The 20,321-nt window shown below is 38.8% G+C and overlaps 1 protein-coding gene across 2 annotated transcripts in view; it reads left to right on the plus strand.

Moving 5' to 3' along the window:
- The window catches only part of PPP2R5E (protein phosphatase 2 regulatory subunit B'epsilon), a 156,172-nt gene that overhangs the window by 104,194 nt on the left and 31,657 nt on the right, over positions 1 to 20,321 (plus strand). For both annotated transcript variants that reach the window (XM_040226306.1, XM_040226307.1), the window contains exons 4-5: positions 8,567 to 8,668; positions 15,618 to 15,710. In XM_040226306.1, the coding sequence (XP_040082240.1) occupies positions 8,567 to 8,668; positions 15,618 to 15,710 (195 nt within the window). The remainder of the gene's footprint in view (positions 1 to 8,566; positions 8,669 to 15,617; positions 15,711 to 20,321) is intronic.

Genomic DNA, 20,321 nt, shown 5'->3' on the forward strand with positions numbered 1-20,321 from the left:
GTTTATGACTACTGGAAAAGCTGTAGCTTCTTTTACTATACAGACCTTTGCTGGCAAAGTGATGTCTCTGCTTTTTTAATACACTGTCTAGGTTTGCCATTGCTTTCCTTCCAAGGAGCAATCATCTTTTAATTTCGTGGCTGTAGTTACTGTCTGCAGTGATTTTGGAACCCAAGAAAATAAAGTCTGTCACTGCTTGTACTTTTCCCCCATCTGTTTGCCATGAAGTAATGAGACTGGATGCCATGATCTTAGTTTTTCTAATGTTGAGTTTTGAACCAGCTTTCTCACTCTCCTCTTTTCACCTTCATCAAGAGGCTCCTTAATTCCTCTTTACTTTTTGCTCTTTTGAGTGGTATCATCTGCACATCTGAGGTTATTGATATTTCTCCTATTTCACATGACGTACTCTGTGTGTTAAGTTAAATAAACAAAGTGACAATGTACAGCTTTGTTGTGTTCCTTTGCCCATTTTGAACCACTTATCTGTTCCATGTAAGTTTCTAAGTGTTGCTTCTTGACCTGCATACAGGTTTCTCAAGAGACAGATGAGATGGTCTTGTATTCCCATCTTTTTAAGAATTTTCCACAGTTTGTTGTGATCCACACAGTCAAAGGCTTTAGCATAGTCAATGAAGCAGAAGTAGATGTTTTTCTGGAATTCCCTTGCTTTCTCTATGAACCAGCAAATGTTGGCAATTTGATCTCTGGTTCTTCTGCCTTTTCTAAACCCAGCTTGTACATCTGGAAGTTCTCGGTTCATGTACTGCTGAAGCCTAGCTTGAAGAATTTTGAATCTAACTTTGCTATCATGAGAAAAGAGTGCAATTGTCTGGGAGTTTGAACATTCTTTGGCACTACCCTTTGGAATTGGAATGAAAACTGACCTTTTCCAGTCCTGTGGCCACTGGTGAGTTTCCAAATTTGTAGCATGTTGAGTGCAGCACTTTAACAGCATCATCTTTTAGGACTTTAAATAGCTCAGCTGGAATTCTATCACCTTACTAGTCTCTAACAAGATCTGACTCTAAAAGCATCTCAGTGGAATCACCTACCCTAGGTTTTCTGTCTTTGAGGAGAAGTTTTAATATCCAGATTTAATACCTGTTTCTCCCATTCCCCCAGCTTTGCTTTCTCTCCTTATCACTGCTTTCTAGAGACCAGGCCAGTGCCTTCAAGCTTTAGTTTGGTCCAACTTTCAGTGTTTATTTTAAGATTGTTGAAATGAAAATGAATTAGACTTACTTCAAAGACACTTTTTTCTTAATTTTTTTATTGCATTGACCCCAGTATAGATTAAAATAAAATAGAGGTAGTATACTTTAAAAACTTTTGTTCATTTCTGGTAATTCATTATGAAAGAAATAAAACATAAGGCTTAGGGCTAGAACCTCATACATTTAAATGTATTAATAGTGACAGTTTGTCACTTTGTAAATATCTGGATGCATTTTAATCTAGCTACATAGATGCTTTAAAAATTTCTATGCAGTGAGGAGTGATGCTGGTGGCTACTTGCGGTCATGATACATTTGCATAAGCATGCAATGGCCAGTTCAGTTCAGTCGCTCAGTCGTGTCCGACTCTTTGTGACGCCCATGGACCCGCAGCATGCCATGCCTCCCTGTTGGTCACCAACTCTTGGAGTTTACTCAAACTCATGTCCATTGAGTCGGTGATGCCATCCAACCATCTCATCCTCTGTCGTCGCCTTCTGCTCCCCTCTTTAATCTTTCCCAGCATCAGGGTCTTTTCAGATGAGTCAGCTCTTCTCATCAGGTGGCCAAAGTATGGGAGTTTCAGCTTCAACATAAGTTCTTCCAATGAACATTCAGGACGGATTTTCTTTAGGATGGAGTGGTTGGATCTCCTTGCAGTCCAAGGGACTCTCAAGAGTCTTCTCCAACACCACGTTCAAAAGCATCAGTTCTTTGGCACTCAGCTTTCTTTATGGTCCAACTTTCACATCCATACATGACTACTGGAAAAACCATAGTTATGACTAGACAGACCTTTGTTGGCCAAGTAATGTCTCTCCTTTTTAATATGCTGTATAGGTTGGTCATAACTTTCCTTCCAAGAAGAAGAAGATCTTCCATGAAGATCTTTAATTTCATGGCTGCAGTCACCATCTGCAGTGATTTTGGAGCCCCCAAAAATAAAGTCTGACACTGTTTCCACTGTTTCCCCATCTATTTGCCATGAAGTGATGGAACCAGATGCCGTGATCTTTGTTTTCTGAATGTTGAGTCCTCTTTCACTTTCATCAAGAGGCTCTTTAGTTCTTTGCTTTCTGCCATAAGGGTGGTGTCATCTGCATATCTGAGGTTATTAATATTTCTCCTGGCAGTCTCAATTCCAGTTTTTGCTTCACCTAGCCATTGTTTCTCATGATGTACTCTGCATAGAAGTTAAATAAACAGGGTGACAGTATACAGCCTTGACATATTGCTTTCTTGATTTGGAACCAGTCTGTTGTTCCATGTCTGGTTTTAACTGTTGCTTCCTGACCTGCATATAGGTTTCTCAAGAGGCAGGTCAGGTGGTCTGGTATTCCCATCTCTTGAAGAATTTTCCAGTTTGTTGTGATCCACACAGTCAAAGGCTTTGGCATCGTCAATAAAGCAGAGGTAGATGGTTTTTTGGAACTCTCTTGCTTTTTCGATGATCCAGTGGGTGTTGGCAATTTGATCTCTGGTTCCTCTGCCTTTTCTAAAACCAGCTTGAACATCTGGAAGTTCACAGTTCATGTCCTATTGAAGCCTGGTTTGGAGGATTTTGAGCATTACTTTACTAGTGTGTGAGATGAGTGCAATTGTATAGTAGTTTGAGCATTCTTTGGCATTGCCTTTCTTTGGGATTGGGATGAAAACTGACCTTTTCCAGTCCTGTGGCCACTGCCGAGTTTTCCAAATTTGCTGGCATATTGAGTGCAGTACTTTCACAGCATCATCTTTTAGGATTTGAAATAGCTCAACTGGAATTCCATCACCTCTACTAGCTTTGTTCATAGTGATGCTTCCTAAGGCCCAGTTGACTTTGCATTCCAGGATGTCTGGCACTAGGTGAGTGATCATACCATCATGATTATCTGGGTCATGAAGATCTTTTTTGTTAGTTCTTCTGTGTATTCTTGCCACCTCTTCTTAATATCTTCTGCTTCTGTTCAGTTCAGTTCAGTCGCTCAGTCATGTCCAACTCTTTGTGGGCCTACGAACCACAGCACACCAGGCCTCCCTGTCCATCACCAACTTCCAGAGTTCACCCAAACTCATGTCCATTGAGTCAGTGATGCCATCCAACCATCTCATCCTCTGTCGTCTCCTTCTCCTCCTGTCCTCAATCTTTCCCAGCATCAGGGTCTTTTCAAATGAGTCAGCTCTTCGCATCAGGTGGCCAAAGTAATTGGAGTTTCAGCTTCAACATCCATCCTTCCAGTGAACACTCAGGTCTGATCTTTAGGATGGACTGGTTGGATTTCCTTGCTTTCCAAGGGACTCCCAAGAGTCTTCTCCAACCCCACAGTTCAAAAGCATCAATTCTTCGGTGCTCAGCTTTCTTTATAGTCCAACTCTCACATCCATACATGACTACTGGAAAACCCATAGCCTTGACTAGATGGACCTTTGTTGACAAAGCTTCTGTTAGGTACCTATTTAATTGTTACCTACTTAATAATCCTTTTAAAACCTGGCCTGTAAATCAGAAGTTACTGCCATGATATAGGAAGATTTAATGGAAGCATATTTATTATTTTGAACAGTAGTTTTTAACCATTTTAAAGTCTGAAAGTCTTTTGGAAATATGATGAAGGCAACTGGGTCTTTTCCCAAGTTGGACTCACACATACACAGTGCTGGCTAAGACTTCAGGAATTTAGAGAACTGTCCTCCTCACTTTCATCCAAGGATGGCCCAGTTTTAAACTCATGATTTTGCAGCTCAGCTGTATAGTTCACCTGCTCCATTCATTCAGTCCTTCAACCATTCATTCATGAGGTAGATCCTAGACATTGTGAGAGGCTCTGATTTTTAACTCTGCTGACAATCATAATCTTTTTCAAATTCAAGAGCTTGTTTTTATCTTGAAATTAAAGGCATAATGCACATATCACATGTCTCTCACTTGGGCTTTTTATGCATTTAGAACTTACTTGGTGTATCCCAAGAGGATGAACAGCAGCTACTGAGTTTCATCCATATTCCTCTTGCTTTAATACAGCTTTTCTTAACTTCCTTTTAGTTGTTGTGCTGTGTGATCAGTCGTTTCCGACTCTTTTTGACCCCATGGACTGTAGCCTGCCAGGCTCCTTTGTCCACGAGATTCTCCAGGCAAGAATACTGGAGTGGGTTGCCCTTCCTCCTCCAGGCAATCTTCCTGGTCCAGAAATGGAACCTATGTCTCTTGTACCTCCTGCATTGGCAGACAGAGTCTTTACTATTAGTACCATCTGAGTTATCCGTATCTGCTCTTATCTGTATAGTTATAGCTGACAGCATTATAGCTCAGTTGGCAAAGAATCCACCTGTAATGCAGGAGACCCCGGTTCAATTCCTAGGTCGGGAAGATCCGCTGGAGAAGAGATAGGCTACCCACTCCAGTATTCTGGTCTGGAGAATTCCATGGACTGTATAGTCTATGGGGTTGCAAAGAATAAAACACGACTGAGTGACTTTCACTTTCATTATGGTCACATCGTCTTTCCCCCTAGGTCTGTATTTCTGACATCTCTTTGTGCTTCAATATAGTGATTATCTTTAATCCTGTACAGTGTTCTACTGAATTGATGTGCTTCTCTAATGTTGGACTTAAAGGTTATTTCCATTTTTACACTTTTTGGAGAATGTTGCAAATAACTACTTTAAATAGTTTTTTCAGTCTTGTGTTAGATTAGTTTCTTAGGATAGATTCTCAAGGACGGGAACAATGGTTTATTCAGTCATGACATTTTTATTAAGCAACTATGATGTGCCAGGCAGAGTGAAGGGCTGACTTGATTTGCTTTGACATTCTTTCCATTTGTTCTAGACAGCTACTTAATTAGTTGAGTTGGCTATTAATTGTCCAGCCCAATAGATCCTTGTGTCCTCATTACTCGTGGTGAATGTTTAGGAGTACTAAGTAAAGCATTGTAAGGAAGGCAGATCTAAAGAAGTGGCATTGTGTGGCTAAGTGACACGTACATGCCTTTAGAACTCTTTGCTGTTTGGATTGCTTACACAATTCAGCATTGTTTTGATGTGACAATAATTGAGAGATGAAGCTTTGACCAAAAGAGAGGCTTAGAACACTGTGCAAAGCTAAACATCTTAGGTTAAATAACCTAGGCTTATTTAAATCACTCAAAAATTTAAATTGAAATTTGGTTAAAGCAAAAACATACAGTTGTATTATATATCCAAAACTTTATTTTGTGAACATTTATTGGAAGACTCATGTGCCAAGAAAACAAATGTGAATATGACATTGCATATTCCTAATTAGTGGGAAGAGACAAATATGTAAACAAATATTTGCTGCAGCCCAATATTTCCTCACCGTGAAAGAGTTTGAATGTCAAAGAATACAGAGGAACAGAAGTTTCTGTGTCTTTTTACCCAGGTTTTTTTTTTTTTTTTAACTACAGAAAGTGTGTTTCTTTTCTCTCTTTTCTCTTTCTTTTTACAAATTAATTTTTATTGGAATGTAGTTGTCCTTCCTTCTCTGTTTTACTTTTGCATTTTGTGGGAAGGAAAATAAAACTTGTTACAGAGTACAATAAATATCAACGACGTAGCTGAGAGGAAAACTCAGCTTCTGCAATAAACGCGTAGTTGAATGAAGATTCGAGAGCGAGTAATTAAAAGATTTTTGCTCTTTTGATTACACAGTATGACTGGTTGAAGAGAAATCATTGATTGATGATTATCTGAAAAGTCACTGGTTTGGCTGGTGGAAGAGAAATCATTGATTGCTGATTATCTGAAAAGTCACTGGTTTCTTTGTAAACATAATTTCTAATAATCATGAGAAGGGACAAAAGTAAAGTAACTGTGCTATACATGCTGTAGTTAGTCACTGCAAAAATATTCTAGAATGATAATTTCATTTTTCAGTCATTTAAGCTAAAGAAGAGCAAAAGAATTGGTCTACCCACTGTTTTAGAACACTGGGGTGGAGCCTGACAGCTTGGGTTCAGTCATAACTGCTGGTTACTAACGATAACCTCAGCTCTCAACACCTGCTTCTATTTCCTCAATGGCAAATTGAGGGTAATGATAGTACACACTTTATAGGGCTTCTGAATCCAGTAGATTCTGCTCTGGAGGAGGATCTTGGTACTCCTCAAGCAGCATTTGCTGTTTGGTCATCTTTTTTTCGTTAAGACACTCTTTTCTCCTAGCCCTTAAGATCCTCAAACTCAAATCTTTTTTTTCTCCTACTTCCTACTCCTTTCCATTTGTCTTTCTTGTCTCCCTCACACCCATGTCTGGTTTCTAAATGTTGGCTATCTGAGGGTCCTTTCCCTTCTTTCTATTTATTCCTTTCAAGAAGATCCCTTAATCCCATGGTTTCAAGTATCTTTACGTGCTGATGAGTCTGTATAGATCTCCAGTCCTGACCTGTCTGCCTCTGAGGTTACAGGTTCATGTGTCTGGCTGGCTCCTGGATATTGCTCTTTTAACACATTTCTAACTGGATCTCTGGAAGTCCCCACTAAAGCCAGCAAACAAAGGAAATGTTTCCTTTCCCAGTTGTTTTCATCTTGGGTAAATGACCTTACATCTACGACTCATTCTCTAGTCTTCATTTACCCCATACTTCCCAGCCAGCAGCAAATACTACCTCCAGAATATATTTGAATCAGTCTATTTCTGTCTTCTCTGCTAGCCATCATCATGTCTTGCCTCTTTCATAGGCTTCTAACTTGCCCTCTTCCTGTCTGTTCTATACGTAGCTGCCAGAGGGATTGTTTTAAAAGTAAAAATTGAACTGTATCCTTTTTCTGTTTAAGATCCGCTAATGGCTTCCCATTGCACTTAGAGTAAAATCAAGTCTTTCTATAGCTTACACATCTGAGCTCAGTAACCATATCTAGAAGAAAGAAGAAAGTCGTTCAGTCGTATCCGATTCTTTGTGACCCCATGGACTGTAGCCTACCAGGCTCTTCCGTCCTTGGGATTTTCCAGGCCAGAATACTGGAGTGGGTTGCCATTTCCTTCTCCAGGGGATCTTCCAGACCCAGGGATTGAACCCGGGTCTCCCGCATTGTAGGCAGACACTTTACCCTCTGAGCCACCAGGGAAGTCCAACCATATCTAGAAAATAGGGATAACTGTGACTTTAAACTAGAGTATAAACTCCTGAGGGCACAGATTTTTATCTACTTCATTCACTTCTGTTGTCCCAGTGCCCAGAACAGTGTGTGTTCGTAATGAGCACTTAACAATTATTTGTTGAATGAGTAAACACATTCAGATTATGTGAGCCTTTCTTTTTCCCTCTTTTGGAACAACATATTATAGTCTAGTATTTTCTATATTATATAGAAAGTTCAGCAAAGGCTTCTGGTATAATATCTACCCATCCCTGCTTTGTTTCTTTTGTGTTTGTTTGTTTGTTGGCCCTAAGGCTCCAAGATCTTAGTTGCCCAAACAACTATTGTACCCTTGTGCTCTGTAGTGAAAGCTCAGAGTCCAAACAGTTGGACCACCAGTGAATTCCCTCCCCACCCCTGTTTTAATTTTTAAATCTGAGGATGCATTTGAGTCATTAGGAGAGGATGGGTAAGTAATAAAACAAGAAACAGAATAGAAATTGGAAGGAACCCTGGGAAGGTCACTGCAAAATAGTAGCAGCAGCATTTAAAAAAAATAAACATTTTACCATAGAAATCTTGGATTATGTGCAGAAATAGTAGAATAGTATAATGAACTCCTGTCTCTTCATGGCCCACTTTCAACAGTTGTCAACTCATGGCCATTCTTTGAGCCTCCAGGATTTAATTTGGAAATTTCCTATGGTAAAGGAGTACCTGGTTTATAGAAGTTTGTGTCACAGATACCTTACCCTGGTCATTGTTACTATTTTACAAACCAGCTGAGAGCAGATTAGATATGATTGTAAGGACTCTAGGTTCTGAAACATTTTTTCCAATTTGCTTTCTGTAAATGCCTGAAATTTACCATTAGTGTGACTGTAAACCCACAAATTGTGAATAAGCCCTTGAAGGGAAATACATGAAGCCCATTAGCAGTTATTTGTATTTTAGTGTAAATTGATTAATGAGAAGCTTGCTTGACTGGAAAGTAAATGAATCACAAGCTTTGATGGAAGGCATAAAATCACAGGGGCCTGGGGTGGAGATGGCATTGTAAGCACTAGGAATACTGTTCAAGAGGGTGGAAGGTACTGCTCTATTTCCCAGCTTTTCTTGGAGCTGGTCCTGGCCTCAAAGCTGGGTCTCCTTCCAGTTTGGTGGTGTTCTTGTCATCTGGGTTCCTTTTGGCTGGCCGCAAAGACCTTGTGTAAGGCTGCCAAGGAGGTGATTCCATTCCAGCTAACTCTGCTACTTGTTTATTTTTAGGTATCTTGCAATATATTCAGAACTCTTCCTCCTAGTGACAGCAATGAATTTGATCCAGAAGAAGATGAACCTACCCTTGAGGCATCGTGGCCACACTTACAGGTACTTTGAGCTAACATTTGTTGTAAAAGAAAGATCCATTAATCCATGAGCTCATTAGCATGGGAATTCCTTGACTGCCTTTATTCACCAAGAAATCAGATTAAGAGTACATTACTGGAAAGCTGGAGAATGCTTTTTATGTTTCTTACTCTTGATAATTGGATGCCAAAAGAATTAAAATAATAAGCATTATAATGCTTTAGGGTGGCCCCTCCCGGGTTGCACAGTTTTTATTAGTGTTTGTGATCTTCCCTCTGGAGCCTCAAACAAGAACAGAACTATTTCATGTTAATATAAGTTAGATGTGATTAGGTCACAGAGTACATACCTCATTTTCAGCAGTTAGGTACCCTGGGGACTTTGAATGCCTGTCTTCATGAGAACCACGAATGCGTTTCTTTAGCCTGGAAGGACAAAAACAAATTGCAGTAGGTGTTTCACGGTGTCGTAGGAGGAGCAATAGCTGAGAAAAAGCTTGTGTGAAGGCCAGTTTTGCTCTGTTGCACTGAGAAGGCCATGTTTTCCAATTGCCCTCATGTGCCAGGACAGATGAGGACCACCCCTGCATCTTCTTTCCCAGCATTAAGCCCATTTGTACTGTGTTGAGTTATCCACACCAGCCCTTCACCATCCTCCTTCCCCGGCTGCCTTCTTTCAAGACCAGACTTTCTCAAATGAATAGAACGAGGAAATGTGAGTACAGTGAACCTTAAGGCCAGTTTTTCCATTCAGTTAGGTTGTTCTCCAAGGCTGGGTAACAGCTAGTAAGGAGGGAGGGAATGATGGAGAAGAAATATGACCTTGTACATTTTAACCTGAGGCAGAAGCCACTGCATCTTTGTAGCAGTGTGCTTATGGTTACTAGTTGACTTTCTGAAGGGCAGAAAACTGTAGCAGGGAGAGAAGGCCTAGAGATATTCTAAGGGTTTATTTTTTTCCCTGCTTCAGAATTTTTGACATACATTTGCAACTTTCCCTGTCCTGCTTTGGCAGCTCAAGGTTGCTGTAGATATATATGTAATGCTCTTTCGCCTAGTTATATGGAGAGCGTTCAGGGCTGTGTTTTCTCAACTCTCACCTAGGCATGTCATACATATATATTCCTGCTATGATTGCCAAGTGGAGTAAATTAGTTAAAACCCTATAGTTGATTTACTATCTTAGATGCTTTTTTTTTTTTTTTTTTCTTAAGGTGCCAGACATACTTTCTGCAGTCTTAAGAAATTTGGGAGACTATTTGTGCTTTTCATGGTGGATCCCAGATTGTGACCACACACACAAAAAAGCAATTACTCTTTTGAATGGATGAGTGTTTTGTCATATCTTATTCTTCATGCTTGGCATCAGGTCACAGAGGTGTAATATCATCTGGAAGAAATTTAAAAAACAAATTAAACAAAAAGAGATAATTTTCTCAGAAAAGTCCCTCATCGTGTAGTAGAAAAGACAAGGAAGGAAATGCCTTCAGAGCTTCAACTTTTGTCTAGTTTACATTCTGAAGAAGAGACAGTAGAGCATTTTTACCATTTGCAAGAGCTTTTGAATACTCTAAATTATGATAGCCATAGATATAAATTTCCCCTAAAGTATGATAAAGTTTAACTCAGTATTTCAGTTAATCCTTCCTAAGCTTAATGACTCTATAAAACATGGGACTAAATTAATTTCTAAAGCTATTAAGCTGAATTCCACCACCACAAATGTCAAGCTTACACCGTGTCATTAGTACAGAAACATTAACCATTAGTTCATCTGAAACTCTTAAAACCAAAGCAACGGTGAAGACTGATGCTGAGATCTGTGTCCTTGGAGAGCTAAAGTAGCAAACTGTGTTCCAGAACAGTCTGGTTTCATCTCTGTTGACACGTGTTTCAGCCTGTAGTCCTCTCAGCCCTTCTTTAGCTCAGGGGGAAACATGACTTAGACTGGATCAGGTTCCCCGAAGGCTCAGTTGTAAAGAATCTGCCTGCTAATGCTGGAGACTTGGGTTCAATCCCTGGATTAGGAAGATCCCCTGGAGAAGGAAATGGCAGCCCACTCCAGTATTCTTGCCTGGGAAATCCCAGGGACAGAGGAGCCTGATGGGCTATAATCCAAAGGACCGCAGAGAGTCAGACACAACTGAGCACACACAAACACACAAAGAAACTTACATGAGAAAAGATTCTAAAAAAGAGTGAATATATGTATATGTATATCTGTATATGTAACATATATATGTTACATCTGTAACATCTGTATCATCTTGCTATACACCTCAAACTAACACAACATGGTAAATAAATTATACCCCAATAAAATTTACAAAAGAAAAAGAAACCTCTTAAAATTCACAAAGCAACCTTCATTCATAGCAAAGGTCAAGTCAGTAGGCACTGTTGCCTTCACTCTCTTTGGCTTTCTGGATGCCTTTGTACTGGTTCCTGACTTGTCTTATGAATTCTGTTTTCTTTGTGCATTCTGACTCCATGAATCGGTCACACTGAAAGACCCTAGATGGATGTTTCAGAAATCTCCCTTTCTGTCCATGATGGGTCTCTCTTGTTGCAGTGATTCATCACTGCTGTTCAACATCTTACTTTATGATTGATCAGACGATTGATTTTTCCTAACCCAAACTGCATGTTCTTCAACCTTTTCACTTTTTCATAACTCCAGCATTTGCAGTGTGCTGCTGCTTCTGGACCACATTTTACAAGGAAACACAGTGAAGTTGCTCAGTTGTGTCCAACTCTTTGCAATCCCTTGGACTGTAGCCTACCAGACACCTCTGTCCATGGAATTTTCCAGGCAAGAGTACTGGCGTGGGTTGCCATTTCCTTCTCCAGAGGATCTTCCTGACCCAGGGATCGAACCCAGGTCTCACACATTGCAGGCAGATGCTTTACCGTCTGAGCCACCAGGGAAGCAAAACACAGGAAGTTCAGTTCAGTTCAGTCGTTCAGTCATGTCCGACTCTTTGCGACCCCATGAATTGCAGCACACCAGGCCTCCCTGTCCATCACCAACTCCCAGAGTTCACTCAGAACAGTGTTTATTACCAAATCTCTGACAATAGTAGAAACTGAAAGTAAAGTCGCTCATCATGTCCAACTCTTTGCAACACGTGGACTGTAGTAGCCACCAAGCTCCTCCATCCATGGGATTCTCCAGGCAAGAATACTGGAGTGGGTTGCCATTTCCTTCTCCAGGGGATCTTCCCAACCCAGGGATTGAACCCAAGTCTCCCACATCACAGGTAGATGCTTTAACCTCTGCACCACCAGTAAAATCACACTGTGGTTGTTGGGTGGTTGGCTGTGTTCATTGCTTTCACTAATTGTCTGCTCCAGCACACTTGGATTTTAATTTTGGCTCATACAGTATTACTCATAACAAATTATGAATCTTTGAGGATATTTAAAAATAAGGAAAAATGTTAAATCTACCCTATGTGTTTTGTTTGATGTTTTCAACAGTATCTTTTAAAAGATACCAATAACAATTGGTATCTTTTAAACTGGCATCCCATGGTTACCATGGTTATTCTTTGCATATTTTTTGAAATTTGGTCTGTATTTCTAGTAAAATATGATTTTGTAGGACTTCCATTTACAATTAAGGGGTTGTTTGTAATGTTTTGCACTTGAGACTGAAAATCTGGAATACTTAAGGGTAAAGCATCTGCTTGCAATGCAGGAGACCTGGGTTTGATCCCTGGGTCAGGAAGATCCCCTGGAGAAGGAAATGGCAACCCACTCCAGTACTCTTGCCTGGAAAATCCCATGGACAGAGAAGCCTGGTACACTACAGTCCATGGAATCGCAAAGAATCGGGCACGACTGAGCGACTTCACTTTCTACGTTCCTTGGAGAATTCACTTACGTGACCCTGAAAAGTAATTTATTCTCCCCAGTCCCTAGTCTTTTCCTTTAGAAACTCAAGGAAGATTTTTGATTCTGAGGTAAAAAGAGAGCATTTATGCTTATTAATAAATGTGTCTGAAGTATTTCCACCAAACTTTTTTAAACCATAGCTGCTTTCAAGAAGGGAGAGGACACTTTGCCAATCCCACCAGAAAGCCCTGCCAGCCCACAAGTCAGGCCTGGAAGATGGAAATCTCTCCATTTTGTGGGAGTCAAAAGAGAGATGAAACCCTCTTTCATGAGTTATTTGAATAATGCTGATGTAAAACTATTGGTAAAACTATAAGTTGAAAGATTAGTATATTGAAGGAAAGAACAATTCTTCTAGGGCATGTTTGAACTCGGGCATTAGTATGACTAGAAGTACAACTTGGCAGTGTTCAGATCACAGGGAAGAAGTTTTTCTGAATCTAGACTTTCAGAGAGCAAAACAGAATTTAATAGAAAGTCAAAATGCTAATGTAAATGTAAAATGTAAAATGCTGATGTAAGTGTTACATTAGAGTCTAAAGTCACAAGATCCCTATGTGACACGTTTAGTTTAGTGGTATCTGCAGACCATTGGGGGATCCTGAGATCAGATTTTCAGTGGCCTGCAAAGTCAAAATTAGTTTTATAATAATACTGCTTTATTCTCTCTTTTTACTGTGTTGGCATTTGCCCTAATATTTGTAAAAGCAATAGTGGTTTCCTTACTAGCACAAATCAAATGTCAAACTGACTTAGTAGTTGCCTTCTCTACTGCCATGCACTTAGAATTTTAAAAAATCCAATTTCAATTAAGAATGTCCTTGAAGAGCAGCAAAAATTATTAATTTTATTAAATCTGGACCTTTGAGTACACATTAAAAATAACATTCTTCATGGTGAAATGGAAAGTATGCATAAAGCCTGCTGAATCAAGCATTTGTGTGATTGTCTGAGCTGCAAGTTAAAGTAACTATTCATAAAGTATCATTTTTACCTGAAAGAATACTTGACAAACTATGGTTGTTCTGACTTGGGTATTTAGTAAATGTTTTCTGTGAAACAAACAAAGAAAACAGTTGTTTTCCCACTGATAAAATTAGAGCATTCAAGCAAAATTTAGAATTAGAATTTTGGAAAGCCTGTGTCTGTCCTTTGGAAAATTTGTATCTGTCCTTTGTTTGCCACCTTGAGCTTTATAGCTCCCCAAAGCTTAAAGACTTAAAAAAAAATTGGAGATATTAAGCAATGTTAATTCCTTGGAGATGTTAAGGACTTTTATTGATACTGTGTAATAAAATATATCAACATTTGCAGTAACTCAGTGAACTAATGTTTTCCAGTTGACCAATGAATGATGTTAAGTAACCATGCATGGGTAAATATCATCCAAAGTGCAAGATAGATGATTGGAATTTAGTGTAACAGTGTGAAAAATTCATTGATATGGTTTCAGATTCTTAAATGCAGCTTTAAGAAATGACTGTCGTTCTGGTGTAGTATCAAAGAGTATCCACAATTATGTAAAACAAAAAACTGTGAAAGTACTCTCTCTTTTTCACAGCAGTAGGTTTGTGTATAGCTCGATTTTCTTGATATACTTTAACCAAAGCAACATATTCTAACAGCTTGAAGATAGAGGTAGATAAGAATCTGTCTTCTAATATGCCATTAAAGAGATTTATAAAAACAAAAAACAATATTCCTTTTCATAGTAACTTTTTTGAAAAGTAAAGTTTTTCACAAAAATATATTAGTTATGTTAACATGTGATGTGTTTTATTCTGAATAATAAATATATTAAAATATAATTTTATAATTATACATTTATAAAATAAAAATATATTAAAATTTTTGTATTTATTTCTACTTCTATATCTCATGTAAACAAAAGTGTTTTAGAGTCTTCAGTAATTTTTCATTATAAAAAGGTGAGACTAAAAAGTTTGAGAATCCTGTTTTAAGCAGTAATGACAGTAGTAGTATGTGTTAGCCACTGTGCAGGGGCTTTATGTATATATTATCACATTTAATCTTAGGGATTATCATTTGCATTGTACAGTTGAAACAACAGACTAGGGTTACACAGTAAGGAGTAGAGCTAGGTTTTCAACCCAGTATCTGTCTCTTGAAAGTTCTGATTTTAACATACTGTGGTATATGTGCTACACCAGGATTTAATGTATACTTTAACATAGGTTTATTTTGTAAAGCGTGTAAACAGTGATCCCCCACTGTTTATCAGAAGTTATTTGAGGTTGACTCTGTGGATGAGAATATTCTTAACTCTTTGCAGATGAGAACATCCTGACATGCTCTTATATATTGTTGTTGCTAGAGGAGCTTAAATTTCTGTAAACTTGCTGAAAGGAAATTGGTAATGAATGTTGATAATCCTGACATGTTTGGATATCTTTTGATCTAACAATTCCCCTTTAGAAACATTTTCTCATGAAATAATTTAACAAGTGCACACTGATATATGTTATATAAGGTACATTGTGGTGTAATTTAATAGAGTAGTAATTTAAGAACTATTTACATGTCTAAGCAGAGGGTATTGGTTAAAGTAATTATGAATAATGGAATTATTTATTATAAATTATCTATAGCAGACTGTGTTTCTGGCTACTAAGAATGGTGGCGTAGATATTGTTGGCACAAATTGACCACAATATATTGTTTAGATGGTAAAAATAGTTTTAAAACTATATTTTATATATGTGTGTGTATGTATGTATATACATACATACATATATTTATAGTACATTGATATGTTGTAGAGGTATAAAAAAATCGGTAGTTTTATACATTAAAATGTTAACAGTGATTAACTCTGAATGATGAGATTTGGGGAGGTTTTTATTTGCTTTCTTAGGCTGTGTTTCAGATTATAAATTTAAAAAGCTAAAAATCATAACAGCAACTGTGAGCTGCAAGGAAGGCTAGCACTGCTAGTTGATTGCTATTAAAACACACTAAACCCCTGTCAGTTTTAGTATTAGAGCTTTTTATGGTTTTTAATACTGTTCTCAGTGAATTATAGTCTGAAATTAACAATAATCCATTTCTTGCAGCTTGTATATGAGTTTTTCATACGGTTTTTGGAAAGCCAAGAATTCCAACCCAGCATTGCCAAAAAATACATAGATCAGAAATTTGTATTACAGGTAAGTGTATTCTTTCATTGTATGTATTTGTTTTTCAGTTGATAACACTTTATCTCATTTGCTGTAGATGTTTGTTAAAAAATCTTATGGTGACAGTTATATCAACCCATAAACAAATATATATACATAAATTTATTATTGCCCATTAAAAGCAATAGGTACCTCTTTAATTTATTGTACTGGAAATTACATTTTAAACAACAAGGAATGCTAATGCCTAAATCCCTGCAATTTTCTTTCTTAAAATGTAATTATAAAGGAATTTCACTTATATAACTCTAGTTTGTGACTCTTTATATAATTTGAAAACTTCTGTTTGCATAAGGATTTTAAACTATTTCATGCATCTGTTAAAACTGAGTAGGCATGGTCTAGAGCATAAGTAAGCTTTAATAAGTAATCAAAGTCAGGGTACTAGTAAGCTTTCATAGCTAGGAAGTAGCACAGGTTAACACTTAAGATTCCCTTGAAGAGATTAACTGTCACCTGTCTGTTTGGAACTTCCTACATATTTTTCTTGAATGTCATTTTACATTTTATAATTATGGATCATATCTGTTTACTCCAGACCTGAAGTACGTTCATGGTGCTCTTGTTGACAGTCATCTGTAAAAATGGATACTTGAGCCAACTGGTGTATGGATTATTGTAGCTTCTTTCTAAGTGATTAATGAGATGCCTTATGTAGAAAAAAATAAGCATCTCCTAGTGAGTCAATATTGGAGAAAGCAATGGCAACCCACTCCAGTACTCTTGCCTGGAAAATCCCATGGGCGGAGGAGCCTGGTAGGCTACAGTCCATGGGGTCATGAAGAGTCAGACATGGCTGAGTGACTTCACTTTCACTTTTCACTTTCCGGCATTGGAGAAGGAAATGGCAATCCACTCCAGTGTTCTTGCCTGGAGAATCCCAGGGATAGGGGAGCCTGGTAGGCTGCTGTCTGTGAGGTCGCACAGAGTCAGACATGACTGAAGCGACTTAGCAGCAGCAGCAGCAGTGAGTCAATATGCAGAACCTCAAATATAAAACATTCCTTTGGCAGGAAATTGATCTTCTGTATCTTACTGGATAAAGGTTGATGACTCAAGTGATGATCTCATTCCCCTTTCTCAAATTAACACCTTTTAGAATTCTGGACCTATGAGGCTGAGAAGTTTTGGAAAAGTGAGATTTGATATTTGTTGTTGTTCAGTCGTGTCCAACTCTTATCACCCCATGGACTGCAGCATGCCAGACTTCCCTCTCCTTCACATCTCCCAGAGCCCGCTCAAACTCATGTCCATTAAGTTGGTGATGCCATCCAACCATTTTGTCCTCTGTCGCCCCCTTCTCCTGCCTTCAGTCTTTCCCAGCATTTGATATTTAGAGAGGTAGATAACTAAGTAGGTTGATGGTTCACTGGGCAATAGGTAGATTGGTCCAGATCCTTATCCCAAAGAGGTAAAATGCATTTCAGGCAGAACAAAAAACAAAACATAACAGATCTGTGTTTGTATTGGAAAGTCCTTGCATTTCTACAGCACTGTATAGTTGTCAGAGCACCTTTATATGCATTATTTAATTTGATATATACAATAATCTAAAGCAGATATGGCTAAGTTTTATGCCCATTTTGTAGATGAATAAATCTGAGGTCTAAAAAAGGTAACCAGATTTCCCACACATGTCCTGTTCAGGTTTCTGTCTCTTACACCATGATGCCTCCTTGTGAGTCCCTTCACTATAACTTGGAATGACTTCAAGGCAGGAGTAGCCTCCATCTCTCAACACTGACGAAATGATAAGGTTCTCTTACATTTATGGTGAATTAAAGTGCCCAAGAGGATCAGATAATTATTCAGCAGTAGACACTGTGTTTAGTTGACATGGAAACAGTAAATCCTGCAATCTTACTATGAAAGTCAGTGCTTTTCTTACATGGAAAACACGCAGGGCCCAGTCGGTGTGCTCTCCGTGGTCGATGATACTGATGATAATAAAGCTCCTAAAATTAAAACATCAGAGAAACCCAGACTTGAAAGGGACATTTTGGTTTGTCTCTTCTAGTTCTTTATCCATTGATTCAGTTTCCTTTGAGACCCTGATGAGGGGTAACCTCTGCCTGCTCTTTTTCAGTGAGGAAGGGCCACATACTTAGGCAGGTTCTTCCCTTTTTGTTAGAAAGTTGTTTTTTATGTTGAATCTCCCTATACCTCATATGCCTTTGGCCTTATTTTAGAGTCTCTTAGTGTATCACTAGCCCAGGCATAACCTTTGAGGTCCTAGAACACAGCTTTTGTATTTACCTCTCACCACTTTTTCTCTAAAGCAGCAGTTACAACTCAGATGCTTGTAGGCTCACTTAAAATAGTCTGGGGGCTAGATTCAGACAATACGAGGCAGACCAGCTGTTACTGAAGGGAGCTTTGACTATACCTCTTTCATCAGTTCTTGCTAAATAATGTTTTTTTCCAAGAGAAATTGTTTTCTCCCAAATTTGTTCTTTTGGTGAAATTTTCTGATAGTTTTAAAATCCTATTCAGAGTGAATTAAAGCCATCTGCCTCGTGGATCTAGCCTTCCAGCTGTCGGTGTGTGTTCTCTGCTCTAGACTGAGTCCTTAGTATCTGTCTCATTTGTTAGTTTTTGAAGTCTTCGACCTGTGTCCATTTGTCTTTAAGGATGACATCTATATCTGAACACAGAGCTCTGAGCTCGGTCAGTCCAATGGAACTTAGAGTCAGGGTCTGCATTCCTTGTCTGGATGCTAGGGTTCTTAAAGGAGTCCTCTCATTAGCTTTTCTTGCTGTTCTATGACACTGTTAATTTAGGTTAATAAGCTTATGGTCTTAACTGACTTTTTTTTTTTTTAACTTTTTTTATATTGGGATATAGCCAGTTAACAATGTTGTGATAGTTCAGGTGGACAGTGAAGAGACTCAGTCATACATATACATGTATCCATTCTCCCCAGACTCCCCTCCCATCCAGGCAGCCACATAGCATTGAGCAGAGAGTTCCATGTGTTGTACAGTAGGTCCTTGTTGGTTATCCATGTTAAATATAGCAGTGTCCAAACTCCCTAACTATGCCTTTTCCCTATCATTCCCCCCGCCGCCCCCACCGCAGCCATAATTGAGTGACTTCCAATTTAGTTTCATGCATTTTGTCATAAACCCATTTTCATTTTCCCTTGGTCTTGTTCATTTTGCAGTTAGCTTTTTTATCTTGATATAGGATCTGACATATATTCCTATGGAATATCTTATCTCCCCAGCCTTCTGAAGTTTTTCTGGGTCTTGATTCTGTCATCAACCTTTTTCACTCTGCCTTCCATCTGTATCACATTTGTGACTTTCTAAATATGCTACCTATTGGCTTCATTAGAGCCACTGATTAAAATTGTTAAACTAGGCAGGATGGAGGATCAAAGCCTGTGGCGTGCCTTTAGCAACTTCCCTTTATTTTAGCACAGATTCATTAATCAGCAGTCTTTGAATTCCATCCTTGAGCCAGTTAGAAATCGACTGCAGAATTTCATCCTCCTCTGAGTCCAAATTTTTGTTTATAGAGTCAGAGAGAGATTTCGTCTGATGCAATGGTAAAAGCCAGGACTTCATGTTTACAGGATTCCCCTCCTCTATGGACCTTGGAACTTTATCATAAAAAGGAAAGCTGGAATTCTCTGGCGGTCCAGTGGTTAGGACTCCTGAGCTCTCATTGCTGAGGGCCTGGGTTTGATCCCTGATCAAAAGTCACCACTGAGTGATATTTGAATGTAGGTGACTCAAACCATTGCATCATGTTAGAGATGAGCTGTCGTTCTATCAGCTTCCATCTTCCATATTACCCTGTTCATTCATGTTGGTAACCTGTACAATTGGCCTCCCGTTCCTTCTCGGAGAAGGGACTCAACCGTCTACCTGCTTCTCCTGACATTCCTTCGGCCCCAACCTGGGACCTTCTGGCAATGGTGAGCCTTTTGGAGCTTGAGACATTATTGCTGAGATTCTGTCCTGTTATCCCCTGTCCCACCCTCCCTCCCTCTTGCTCTGACCACCAAGCCTTAACCGTTCTTGAACTGGCAAGTCCTTTGTACATCTGTGCTCTATTGTCAGCTCATTCATTTTGCACACCCTCGCTTTTCTCTACACCACGGACTCGCATGGTGCAGCCTGGTTCTAGTGTGTTTCTCTTGTGACGTGGGAACCCTCAGATTTTCCCCTTTTGCAAATCAGAATGACACTTACCTTATTCCTTTTCTTTGAGCAAATATCTTATTCTCTGTGAATTCTCATAGATCTCAGAGTTTTGGTGATCTCAATGCAGAACTTTTTTTATTCAGTTAGACATAATTTATTCTAGTTACAAGATTTACACTTTTGGTAGCAGCTAGCTAGATTCTTTACAGTCTGATTCCTCCATCCCCTAAAGCAAAATAAGAATTGGGCTATTTTAGCATGATGTAATGGAAAGAAAGCTAGAAAGCTCTGGATTTGAACCCTGACTCTCCTGTGTATCTACTTGTATTTTAGGAGCTGAGAATATGACTGTGGCATAAGAAGAAACTGTATTCAAATCCTGGCTTTTCTGCCTACTTGCAGTGTAACTTTCAGCAAGTTAATATACTTG

The sequence above is a fragment of the Oryx dammah genome, unplaced genomic scaffold, assembly GCF_014754425.2.
Source record: "Oryx dammah isolate SB20612 unplaced genomic scaffold, SCBI_Odam_1.1 HiC_scaffold_26, whole genome shotgun sequence".
Taxonomy (NCBI): domain Eukaryota; kingdom Metazoa; phylum Chordata; class Mammalia; order Artiodactyla; family Bovidae; genus Oryx; species Oryx dammah.